General features: G+C 47.2%; 1 protein-coding gene across 2 annotated transcripts in view; it reads left to right on the top strand.

Annotated features, from left to right (window-relative positions):
- The window catches only part of CCNF (cyclin F), a 69,816-nt gene that overhangs the window by 4,673 nt on the left and 52,042 nt on the right, over nt 1-13,101 (top strand). For both annotated transcript variants that reach the window (XM_075319408.1, XM_075319407.1), the window contains exons 2-4: nt 2,011-2,165; nt 2,252-2,358; nt 6,065-6,132. In XM_075319408.1, coding sequence (XP_075175523.1) covers nt 2,011-2,165; nt 2,252-2,358; nt 6,065-6,132 — 330 coding nt within the window. The remainder of the gene's footprint in view (nt 1-2,010; nt 2,166-2,251; nt 2,359-6,064; nt 6,133-13,101) is intronic.

The following is a 13,101-nucleotide window of genomic DNA, read 5'->3' as shown; positions in this document are numbered from 1 at the left end:
TCCAGAAAGGTAATAGTGCCACGGCCACCCACAGACACACTGACGCGCGTTTCGCACCTAAACGTGCTTCGTCCAGGAGCAATGGAGAAGACGCAAAATATATGCCCTCTCCACATCCGAGAAAATCTGATCATAGTATGATTTGCAATAACGGGCATGACCTATAGGTGAGTGTGGCGCTGTTTCAAGTAAATACCTCATCTTTTATAAACACATCAAACAGCCCCTTATAAAGTGAGAAACTTGTTGGTATGCAAAAAGCAAGTTCACTCAGGGAATCCCCTACAACCTTCATATTTCTCACTTCGTCATATTCAGACTATAAGATGGCAGGGAGATATGAGCGAGCACAATAAGTGCATTTTAATTGAATTTCCTCTGTATGGATGCCTATAACTGACAACATATGGTCATAACAAAAGATGCAGTTGGCCACTTTCACTACCAGCTGTCTTCTACTCTTCTGCAACACAGCTTTGGTTTCCAGCTGTTGCAAAACTACAATTCCCAGCGTGCCCTGACCACCGCACACCTGGCTGGTATTGTGCATTTAGATTTTAATAGGATAGGCACGTGATACCTGGTGAAAGGGTGACGACACGTCTCCAGCTGCCGATGAGTGGTGATAGATATGTTGCCTTAAAAAAAAATAAAATAAAAAAAAAAAAAAATATATATATATATATATATATATATATATATATATATATTTATTATTATTATTATTATTATTATTATTATTATTATTATTATTATTATTATTATGCCATTTATTCCATGGCGCTTTACAAGTGAAAGGGTATACGTACAACAATCATTAACAGTACATAACAGACTGGTACAGGAGGAGAGAGGACCCTGCCCGCGAGGGCTCACAGTCTACAGGGAATGGGTGATGGTACGATAGGTGAGGACAGAGCTGGTTGCGCAGTGGTCTACTGGACTGAGGGCTATTGCAGGTTGTAGGCTTGTTGGAAGAGATGGGTCTTGAGGTTCCTCTTGAAGCTTTCCACGGTAGGGGAGAGTCTGATGTGCTGAGGTAGAGCGTTCCAGAGTAGGGGGGATGCACGGGAGAAATCTTGTACGCGATTGTGGGAAGAGGAGATAAGGGAGGGGCAGAGAAGGAGATCTTGTGAGGATCTGAGGTTGCGTGCAGGTAGGTACCGGGAGACTAGGTCACAGATGTAGGGAGGAGACAGGTTGTACATGGCTTTGTATGTCATGGTTAGTGTTTTGAACTGGAGTCGTTGGGTGATGGGAAGCCAGTGAAGGGATTGGCAGAGTGGCGAGGCTGGGGAGTAGCGAGGGGAGAGGTGGATTAGGCGGGCCGCAGAGTTTAGGATAGATTGGAGGGGTGCAAGAGTGTTGGAAGGGAGGCCAGAGAGCAGGAGGTTGCAGTAGTCGAGGCGGGAGATGATGAGGGCATGCACTAATGTTTTTGCTGATTCTTGGTTAAGGAAAGCACGGATCCGGGAGATGTTTTTGAGTTGTAATCGGCATGAGGTGAAGAGGGCTTGGATGTGTGGCTTGAAGGATAGAGCATATATATATATATATATATATATATATATATATATATATATATATATATATATATATATATATATATATATATATATATATATATATATATATATATATATATATATATATATATATATATAATATAAATTTTTATGTTAATGCTGAAATTGCTGCTGGCAAAATGTCATAAAAACTAGAAAGGCGATAACCAGTAATGGCATTGTATAGAGGCATCAAATGATGATGTGTAGGGCCAGGGTCACGTTATGGGGCGGCTGTAATGGCTTCGGATTACAATGGAGGGAGAAGTATGAAGGGAAGGTCGGGCTTGTAGGAGAAAATGGAATTTCAGGATGTGGCAACCATTTTACAGTGCCTATTAGAGTTGCATAAATATGCAACCCCTTGTAAATACATGGAACACTATACAGTATCTGTAATTTTATAGGTTTGGTGTCTCCTTACACCCTCCTTTCCCTTTTGCAGTCCTGCATTGCCGCTGCTCAAAATGTTTTGGAACCCCTCCCAAACGGCGCGTGAAACGTCGTCCACGGCTCCTGACGCTGCTCAGCCTCCCCGAGGATGTTCTTCTCTATATCCTGGAGTGCCTTCCTGCCGTGGACATACAATCCATGCGAGATGTAAGTCTTTATGATGCGGTATGATATGGTCGTTACGTTGGTGCAGGACTGCGGGTTATAACGCATTTACTGATTATTCGTTGCAGGTTCATCCTCATCTAAGGTCCTTGGTGGACACCCACAGTAGTGTTTGGGCTCGCGCCTGCTTCCAGGATGTATGGCCGTCTCCAGAAAACCTGCATCTGTTCGAACGGTAACGTTATTTTATTTACGTTCGCTGATGTTTGTCTATATCTTGGCCCTCTAAGGCTATGTGCGCATGCTGCAGATTTGGTGCGGAAATTTTCTGCATCATATGTGCACCTTCTAGCAGGAAAACGCACCAGTTTTGGTGCATTTTTTTTTTTTTTTTTTTTTTTTTTTTTAGTCATGTCAATGGCTGGAAGGGTTAAAGAATGCAGGAAAAAAAAAACCGCACCCAATAACTGACTTGCTGCAGATTTTAATTTTTTTAATTTTTTTTTCTACACCAAATCTGCAAGGAAAAAAACTGCAACGTTGGCACAGCACTTCTGAAATCTCATAAAGCAGGGGTCAGGAACCTTTTTGGCTGAGAGCCATGAACGCCACATATTTTAAAATGTAATTCTGTGAGAGCCATACTCACCGGGGTGGGGCCGGGGAGAGGGGGCGGCGGCGGTGGTGGTGCAGCTCAGAAGATCCGGGAAGGCAGGGTAGGCGATGCAGCGGGCACGAAGGAGGGGGTGTAGCAGCTCGAGAGTGTGTGCAGAGGGTCTACGATACTGCTGTGGGGTGTCACGGCGGCGGGCGCCATTGATAAGCCGGCTGGCTGCTTTGAATCTCTCGCAGTTGATTGACTTCAAGAAAATGGATGCGGCGTGTGTGGTGTGCAGATAGGCGCGATGGAATTCAAGAAAATGGCCGCGGAGTCCTATCTGCGTATGCAATGCCTCCGTGGCCATTTTCTTGAAGTCTCTCGTCAACGAGCCGCAACCCTGCATCACCACTGCCTCCCCAGTAAGCCATATGTGGTTTGTAAGACGCACCCCCATTGTTTTCCTCCCAGTTTTGGAGGGGAAAAAAGTGCATCTTACAAACCGGAAAATACGGTATATTTTTTTTTATTTTTTACATTAAAGAGTTGTCTGCAAGCCAGATGCAGCCATCAAGAGCCACATGACTAGTGAGCCATAGGTTCCCGACCCCTTGTCCTAGACTTTGCTGGCTTCAGGAGAGGCGTGTAGATATTTAAGAAAAAACGCATCAAAAACCGCATTCTGTGCACAAGGTCTAAGGCTACATGCGCACGCTGCTTCTTTTTCGTGTTCACAAACTGCAGCCAAAACTGCAGCCAAAACTGCACCTTGGCAGAGAGAGCCTGGAAATGTCACAAAAAATGTAGGTGCTTTTTTGGTACGTTTTTGGCTGCAGTTTTGTCAACAATTGTTTCATGTATTTTTCAGTTCAAACAAGCCCATAAAGCTTGTTGAATTGGAAAAAAAAAAAAATAGAAATAAATAAAAAAAAAACTGGCGTGCGGTCCCCCCCCAATTTTAATGCCAGCCAGATAAAGCCATACGGCTGAAGGCTGGTATTCTCAGGATGGGGAGCTCCACGTTATGGGGAGCCCCCCAGCCTAACAATATCAGTCAGCAGCCGCCCAGAATGGCCGCATCCATTAGATGCGGCTGTTCTGGGACTGTACCCGGCTCTTCCCGATTTGCCCTGGTGCGTTGGCAAATCGGGGTAATAAGGAGTTATTGGCAGCCCATAGCTGCCACTAAGTCATAGATTAATCATGTCGGGCGTCTCCCCGAGATACCTTCCATGATTAATCTGTAAGTTACAGTAAATCACCCACCCGAAAAAATCCTTTATTAGAAATAAAAAACACTAACAAATTCCCTCGTTCTCCCATTTAATAAGCCCCAAAAAGCCCTCTATGTCCGGCGTAATCCAGGATGGTCCAGCGTCGCTTCCAGCTCTGCTGCATGGAGGTGACCGGAGAAGCAGCAGACACCGCCGCTCCGGTCAGCTCCACGCAGCAACTGAAGAGAGCCGCGCGATCAGCTGAGCTGTCACTGAGGTTACCAGCGGCCACCACTGAATCCAACGGTGGCCGCGAGTAACCTCAGTGACAGCTCAGCTGATTGCGCTACTGCGTGGAGCTGACAGGAGCATGGAGGACGGGACTATCAGCGGCGGCGGTGGCAGCGAGAGGGGTCCATCATCTCCCCTGTGCGTGCACGCTGGGGACAGCGGTACTTCGGGGAACACGTGGAGGACGGGACTATCAGCGGCGGCAGCGAGAGGGGGATGGACATTGGCAGCTGAAAACATTGATTTTTCCCTCTCGCTGCCGCCGCCGCTGATAGTCCCCGTCCTCCACATCATCTCCCCTGGGGACAGCGGTACTTCGGGGAACACGTGGAGGACGGGACGGGACGGGACTACTTGCCGGTTACCTCACTTCCTGACAAATCACCTGCGTTTTTGGTACCAAAAAGGCAGGTAAAATGCACCACTTTTGATTAGCATGCATTTTTCCTGCGTTTTTGATGCCCTCATTGATTTTAATGGGTGACAAATGTTGACAAAAATGCAGGAAAAATTAACATGCTGCATTTTTTTTTTTGAAAATAGAAAGAAGGGTTTCCAGCGCCAGGAATAGATTAAAAATCCTTTTTTATTGAAAATAAGGTAATAAAAATCCAGCAGATACCATAATAGATGCCAGAAAGATGGCAGAACAACGCGTTTCGACGCTTCAGGTCTTAGTCATGTCAGAACATGACTAAGACCTGAAGCGTCGAAACGCGTTGTTCTGCCATCTTTCTGACATCTATTATGGTATCTGCTGGATTTTTATTACCTTATTTTCAATAAAAAAGGATTTTTAATCTATTCCTGGCGCTGGAAACCCTTCTTTCTATTTTCAATTGGATGGTTACCGAGCCTCATTCCTTGCGCAGGATCCCTGATTGCAGCCAGCAGGTCAGTCCTTGGTGAGCTGGACTCTCCCTTATCTTCTTGGGCATTTTTTTTTTTTTTTTGTCACAAACTTTTGACAAAAAAACGCTGACAAACTGCAATGTGCGCATGACAAATCTGACTTCTCATAGACTTTGCTGGGAAGTCAAATGTCAGAAAGTTCTGCTGACAAAACTGCAGCCAAAAAAGCAGCAAAAAAAGCAGCGTGCGCATGTAGCTTAAGGGTTTGTGCACACGTTGAGTATTTGGTTGCAGACATTTCTGCATCTCTTGGCTGGAAAAACACAGTGCAAAAAAATATTGTCTTCTTTTTTTTTTTTTTTTTTTTTCCCCCCTTCCCCCTCATTGCGTTCTATGGTGAAACGTGCATGCAAAACTGCTGAAGATGGCTTTTGCATGTGTTTTCTTTCAGCAGAAGATAACTCAACGTGTGCACACAATGTCAGGATTCATATTGACTTTGCTGGCATTTGAATTTGCTTTCCATATTTGTGACAAATCGGCTCAAAAAATGCATTACATATTTTTTTTTATTATTTTTTTTTTTTTTTTTTTTTTTTTTTTTATAAAAACGTACTGTGTGCACACTGCCGAAAGGTAGTGATACACATGGTGGGAAAAACTGGTGTCTGCTGCAAACCCAACCTTTGTGGATCCAGTTTTAAAGTGTACTACGGATGATTTTGTGCGCCCAAATTAAGGATGTAAATTCTGGACCCAAACACAGGACAAATGGCAACCCCCCCCCCCCCATAAAGATGTCATAGGTCAAATTGGGTTTTACGTTAATAATATGGACTCTGAATCTGCCCATAAACCACAAAATAAGATGGAAGTATACTGGACGTGTGTGAATTCACCCTTATACTGAAGACAATAGACCTTTTTTTTTTTTTTTATTATCTATATTTATTTTTACTCAATGCTGTGCTTCTTGATTACATTAGGGCCGCAGAATGTGGAAACTTTGAAGCGTGCGTGAAGCTGGGAGTTGCCTACTTGTACAATGAAGGCTGTAAGTGACTGATTTTACTTTTATCTTTTTCTGATATTCTGCGCGAATGACATTAAAATTCTCACTAGGCCACATCAACCTGACAGAAAAACTTGCCTTGTTGCCCATAGCAACCAATCGGAGCTCTGCTTTTATTTCTCAAGTGGTGCAGGAAAAATGAAAGCTGAATTCTGATTGGTTGCTATGAGCATCAAGGCTAGTTTCTCCTGAGATCATTTTGTTAAACTAGGCCCAGATTTTTGACTGTTTCCATCTCCCGATACTTTACCTAATATGATAATGTTTATGTATCCATTTTGTGGTGCCAATGAGTTTTTTTTTTTTTAACTTTTCTGCTTTCAACCCATTTTTGTGTCTAATTTCTCTTTTTAACCCATTCCTGACATAAAATGTACCAGAACGTTCGATAATGGGAGTATGCTCGAGCAGCCTGTAACAGCAGCAATCGTAGATTGCTCCCATCACTGTAGTGTAATGACAGTAGCATTTAAGTGGGGCGATCACATCATTTGACTGTTGGGTGCCCATCCTGTTGCCATCACAGGCTCCCATTGCCACCATTGGCTGGTCCTTAAAGGAGATACAGTGGAACCTTGCTTAATGAGAACAATCCGTTCTGGGAGTGTGCTTGTTAATCAAGTTACTCGTTCAGCAAAGCAAGATTTCCCATAGGAAATCATTGCAATGCAGACAATTCGTTCCACAACTTGTTAAATGTCCCATCCTGGTCCCCTATTCTAGCATTCCACACACACACAAACACACACATAAAAACACACACAAACTCACACAAGCACGCATGCACACGCTCATATATGCTCACCTTACCTTCCGTTCCATCGCCGGTCTCCTGGGACTTGCTGTTCTCCGGTGCAGGCTGTGTATCAGGTAACCATAACAACGAGGGCAGAACTTCCTCTGCCAGAGCGCTGACGTCAAAGGCAGAGCCGCTTGCCTCTGATTGGCCTGCGCGCTGCCTTTGAGTAGCGGTGACAAGAACCAGGAAGTTCCTGCTTCGTCGCTATGGATGCCTGGAGTGGAGCGGAGTGGCGCACTACAGGACCCAGGAGGCCGGCGATGAAACGGAAGGTACACATATTATATGCTCGCCTTACCTTATGTTCCACCGCCGGCCTCATGGTACTTGTAGTTCGCTGCGAGGACGTCGCGGTGTACCCGGGAACTACAAGAACCATGAGGCCGGCGGTGGAACGGAAGGTAAGGTGAGCATAATACTGTATGTGTGTGCATGCGTGTGTGTTTGTGCATACATGTGTGTGTTTGTGTGGACTGCAAGTGCGGGTTAGAGTGCGGTGGATGTACGAAACCGGAAGTGTGTGCGGTGAGGATTTTGCTCGTCCAGCAAAGCTTTCTCGTAAAGCGGGTTACAAATTTACAGCAAGCTTTGCTTGTTAAGCGAAATTCTCGTTAAGCGAGGTTCCACTGTAATCATTTCTTCTATACCCTGCAATATGTTAGTACTGCAACATATAGAGTAAATGAATATCAGGAACATATCTGCAAATTTGACTTACAAAATAAATTTGTAATAGCCATATTCATAAGTATAATCTATGAAAACCTTAAATTAATGGACCCATATCATAAATGCCATAGTAATAAAAATGAAATTTCTTTGTCGCTCCATTGGGAGACCCAGACAATTGGGTGTATAGCTTCTGCCTCTGGAGGCCACACAAAGTATTACACTTTTAAAAAAAAAAAAAAAAGTGTAACCCCACCCCTCTGCCTATACACCCTCCCGTGGACCACGGGCTCCTCAGTTTTATGCTTTGTGTGGAAGGAGGCACACATCCACTCATGCATTCTCATACATAGTTATGACGGATGGAAGAAAAGAGGTCCCCTATGGGGTCCCCGGCATGCTCCCTTCTCACCCCACTATGTCGGCGGTGTTGTTAAGGTTGAGGTACCCATTACGGGTACAAAGGCCGGAGCCTCATGCAGTCTCCTTCACCATCCCTTATTCGGCTCTGGGAGAAGTGGGAGCCTAAGCGGTCATCCATTTGCTGGGACCGTGCTCCATCCGCAGCCCCTGGTGGAACCTGCCGGACCGGAGCTTCGTCACCCCCAGGGACCGGGCCCTGCAACTTTAAGGTACTCTGTGTCCCCATGTGGGGACTGTACAGGGAGCCTTCTCCCCGGAAGTCCCGCCCGTTGTTTTTTCGGCGGACTTCCGCGCCCACGGTGCCTGCTTGTCGGGCACGGCCTTAAATTTAGTCCCCGGCTTTGCCGCGGCCTAGTCGCGAAAAATCCCGCCCCCGGGCCTGCCTGTCATCAGGGGTAAGGGCGGGATTACCGACATCACGTCGGCTTTGAGGGCTGGAGCATCTTTGCATGTCCGGCCCCCCCCCCCCATCCTCATTAGCCACTATGGGACCTCCAGATTCCCGCTTTTTGCCGGCGCCGCCCACGGCTCCACGCCCCCCTGAGAGCTTCAGCGGCCATTTTTGGCATTCTGCCGGTGTATGCTACTCAGCTGCAAAGCTCTACAGCTCCGGGGGATCCACGACAGGGAATCTGGAGGACACACCGCTCGTTAGCGGTTGGTGAGCCACACCGGTCACCCGGTGCTGGTCCCCCTAGGGTGCCGGGATATATATAGATATATGTGTGGATGTGTGCATGTGTGTATATATATATATATATATATATATATATATATATATATATATATATATATATATATATATATATATATATATATATATATATAATTAATATATATATATATATATATATATATATATATATATATATATATATATATATTAATTATTCGGAAAGGCTGTATACCCTCTTCCCATATACCCTCAGTGGTCACTCTCCTAAGAGACACCGATTGCTTACAGCATGTCGTCCACAAGGAGCAAAGCCCCTAAGGCGGCCTGTACCTCTTGTAGGGCTATGTTGCCTGCGGGATCCACCTACCCTCACTGTGATCAATGCGCGACTCCTGCCACGCTTGCTCAACCGGAGCCTCGGGCACTTGTGGGCCCCTCAGCTCATGTAGATCCCCCTGCTCCCCCTGAGCAGTCAGCAGGGACAGAGAATCCATTGCACAGTCTATAGACAATTGAGTCCTGGCTCCTAGCGTCTTCAGGGTTATCTCAGGATGTAATTGCCACCATGAGACAAGCGAGGAAACCAACGTCCGCCAAGATCTATCACAGGACTTGGCAAAATCTTCTTATCCTGGTGCGCTGATAACTGCTTTCCTCCATGGCCGTTTGCCTTAACCACATTTCTTTCATTCCTACAATCTGGAATGGATATGGGTTTGTCCCTCGGCTCTCTCAAAAGCCAAGTGTCGGCGCTCTCCGTTTTTTTTTCAAACGCGACTAGCCAGACTACCGCAGGTCCGCACGTTCCTGCAGGGGGTTTGTCACATGGTCCCACCTTACAAATGTCCGTTGGAACCTTGGGATCTTTCAGGGTCCTGACGGCTCTTCAAAAGCCGCCTTTTGAGCCGTTGCGGGATGTCTCTCTCTCCCGTCTTTCTCAGAAGGTGGCCTTCCTGGTTGCAGTCACATCACTTCGGAGAGTGTCTGAGCTTGTGGCGCTGTCATGCAAATCTCCTTTCCTGGTTTCCCACCAGGATAATGTGGTTCTGCGTCCTGTCCCGGAATTCCTCCCTAAGGTGGTATCCCCTTTTCATCTAAATCAGGATATCTCCTTGCCTTTCTTTTGCCCTAATCTAATTCACCAGTGTGAAAAGGATTTGCACTCTTTGGATCTAGTGAGAGCACTCCGGAATTACGTGTCTCACACGGCTCCCCTGCGCCGTTCAGACGCGCTCTTTGTCCTTGTCGCTGGCCAGCGTAAGGGCTCTCAGGCCTCCAAGTCCACCTTGGTTAGGTGGATCAAGGAACCGATTCTTGAGGCCTACCGTACTTCTGGGCTTCCGCCCCTTCAGGGTTGAAAGCCCATTCTGCCAGAGCCGTAGGTGCGTCCTGGGCATTGCGGCACCGGGCGACGGCTCAGCAGGTGTGTCAGGCAGCTACATGGTCTAGCCTGCACACTTTCACGAAGCACTATCAAGTGCATACCTATGCTTCGGCAGACGCCAGTCTAGGTAGGCGAGGCCTCCAGGCGGCGGTTGCCCACCTGTAAGAGGGGGCCGTTTCCGGCTCTTTCTATTGGGGTATTGGTTTACCCACCCAGGGACTGCTCTTGGACGTCCCAATTGTCTGAGTCTCCCAATGGAGCGACAAAGAAAAGGGGAATTTTGTTTACTTACCGTAAATTCCTTTTCTTCTAGCTCCTATTGGGAGACCCAGCACCCGCCCCTGTTCCCTTCGGGCTGGTTGTTCTTTTGTGTACACATGTTGTTGATGTTGATTTTTTCTTTTGGTTCATGGTCTTCAGTTCTCCGAACATCCTTCGGATTGAATTTGCTCTAGACCATTCATAAGTTATCTCCTTCCTGCTTTTGCACCAAACTGAGGAGCCCGTGGTCCACGGGAGGGTGTATAGGCAGAGGGGAGGGGTTACACTTTTTTTAAAAGTGTAATACTTTGTGTGGCCTCCAGAGGCAGAAGCTATACACCCAATTGTCTGGGTCTCCCAATAGGAGCTAGAAGAAAAGGAATTTACGGTAAGTAAACAAAATTCACTTTGTTTTTCATATATATATATATATATATATATATATATATATATATATATATATATATATATATATATATATATATATATATATATATATATATATATATATATATATATATATATATATATATTTATATATATATATATTTTCTTCGGCGCTCCATTGGGAGACCCAGACGATTGGGGTGTATAGCTACTGCCTCCGGAGGCCACACAAAGCATTACACTAAAAAGTGTAAGGCCCCTCCCCTTCTGGCTATACACCCCCCGTGGGATCACGGGCTGCTCAGTTTTCAAGCTTTGTGCGAAGGAGGTCAGACATCCACGCATAGCTCCACTGTTTTAGTCAGCAGTAGCTGCTGACTATATCGGATGGAAGAAAAGAGGGCCCATATAGGGCTCCCAGCATGCTCCCTTCTCACCCCATTCCTTTTGGCGGTGTTTGTTAAGGTTGAGGTACCCATTGTGGGTACGGAGGCTGGAGCCCACATGCTGCTTTCCTTCCCCATCCCCCTGAGGGGCTCTGAGGAAGTGGGATCTTACCGGCCCCCAAGCCCTGAGGCCGGGCTCCATCCACAGACCCATAGAACCTGCTGGATACGGAGCTGGGTACCGTTCAGGGACAAGGCCCTGCAACATTCAGGTACTCTGTGTCCCCGTTCAGACAGGCACAGGCACACTCCAGACTTGCTGGGTGTGCTAGTGCGCCGGGGACAGTAGCGCTGGGGTCGTGTCACTGCAGCTTAACTGAGTGACTTTATGGTTGGGAACTACCGCGCCGACCGCCCCTAGAGCGGCGGCGCGGCTGAGACTTGTGGTGCGCCGGGGACTTAGCGCCGACCGTGCTTTTACGACGGCGGCGCTTATAAATTTAGTCCCCGGCTTTTGCGGCCTAGCTCCGCTTCGTTCCCGCCCCCACCCTGTCAATCAGGGAAGGGGAGAGACGCTGTGCAATAGGCAGCGCCGAGGGCTGGAGCCTTATTTACATGCTCCAGCCCTCTCACTGGGCACAGTGGGACGCATGTTTCCCGCACTTTGTCTGTATACGCCCAGGGCCCGCCCCTCTCCACAGGACACCGGCAGCCATTCCTGCATGCAGTCTGGCTGGAGAACGGACACAGGCTCTGGGAGACCCAGACAAGGGATTTTGGCGACCACACACCCGCTTTTCAGCGGGCGGTAAGTGGCACATATGTGCTGGCCCCACTAGTGCCACAGTGTTTTTATTGGTGTACTTTTACTGTGCCATATATATATATATATATATATATATATATACATATTGCACTGAGGTCGCTTCTTGGCTTATACCCTATACTGCTCTAAGGAGACAACAACATGTCATCCGCAAAACGCAAGGGTGCCAAGGCACGGGCTGTATACGAGGCGTGTACCGCATGTGGGGCTGATCTACCGGCAGGTTCCAATGACCCCCATTGTGTGCAATGTTCGACCCCTGTGCCGCTTCGGCAGCCGGAGTCTATGATAGTAGTGACCCAGGCAGAGACACCGGTGAACCCTGCCCCGGTGACGGGGACAGAGTTTGCAGTTTTCGCTGATAAGATGTCTGTGACTATGACAAAGATACTGGAAACCTTGCAGTCCAGGCCAGTTACCCAGACCATGGACACTGCTGAGTCAATGCTCCCTGGTCCCTCTCAGTTGGAACTTATCCGTGCTCCAAGGGGGTCCCTGGCATCACAGGCTGATGACTCTGACTCGGATGACAGTCCCAGGCAGCCTAAGCGAGCTCGCTGGGAGAGACCCTCCACGTCATCACGCTGGTCAGGGTCTCAGCGAGAAGAGTCTCTGTATGATGAGACAGAGGGGGGTGATCAGGAGTCCAATCCTGAGACCGCACTCAATCTGGATACGCCTGATGGTGACGCCATGGTAAATGACCTTATAGCGGCCATCAATAGGCTGTTGGATATTTCTCCCCCAGCCCCTTCAGCAGAGGAGGCAGCTGCACAGCAGGAGAAGTTCCATTTCAGATATCCAAAGCGTAAATTGAGTACTTGTCTGGACCACTCTGACTTCAGAGAATCAGTTCAGAAACACCATACTTATCCAGACAAGCGTTTCTCCAAACGTCTTTAAGGATACACGTTATCCCTTTCCCCCTGACGTGGTCAAACGCTGGACCCAGTGTCCAAAGGTGGATCCCCCAATCTCCAGGCTTGCGGCTAGATCCATAGTTGCAGTGGAAGATGGGGCTTCACTTAAAGATCCCAATGACAGACAGATGGACCTTTGGTTGAAATCTGTCTATGAAGCTATCGGCGCGTCGTTTGCTCCTGCATTCGCTGCCGTGTGGGCACTCCAAGACTCTATCTT

Source organism: Anomaloglossus baeobatrachus, chromosome 7, assembly GCF_048569485.1.
Source record: "Anomaloglossus baeobatrachus isolate aAnoBae1 chromosome 7, aAnoBae1.hap1, whole genome shotgun sequence".
Lineage (NCBI taxonomy): Eukaryota > Metazoa > Chordata > Amphibia > Anura > Aromobatidae > Anomaloglossus > Anomaloglossus baeobatrachus.
Note: the sequence above shows the minus strand (reverse complement) of the source record. Positions and strands in the feature narration are given on the sequence as shown.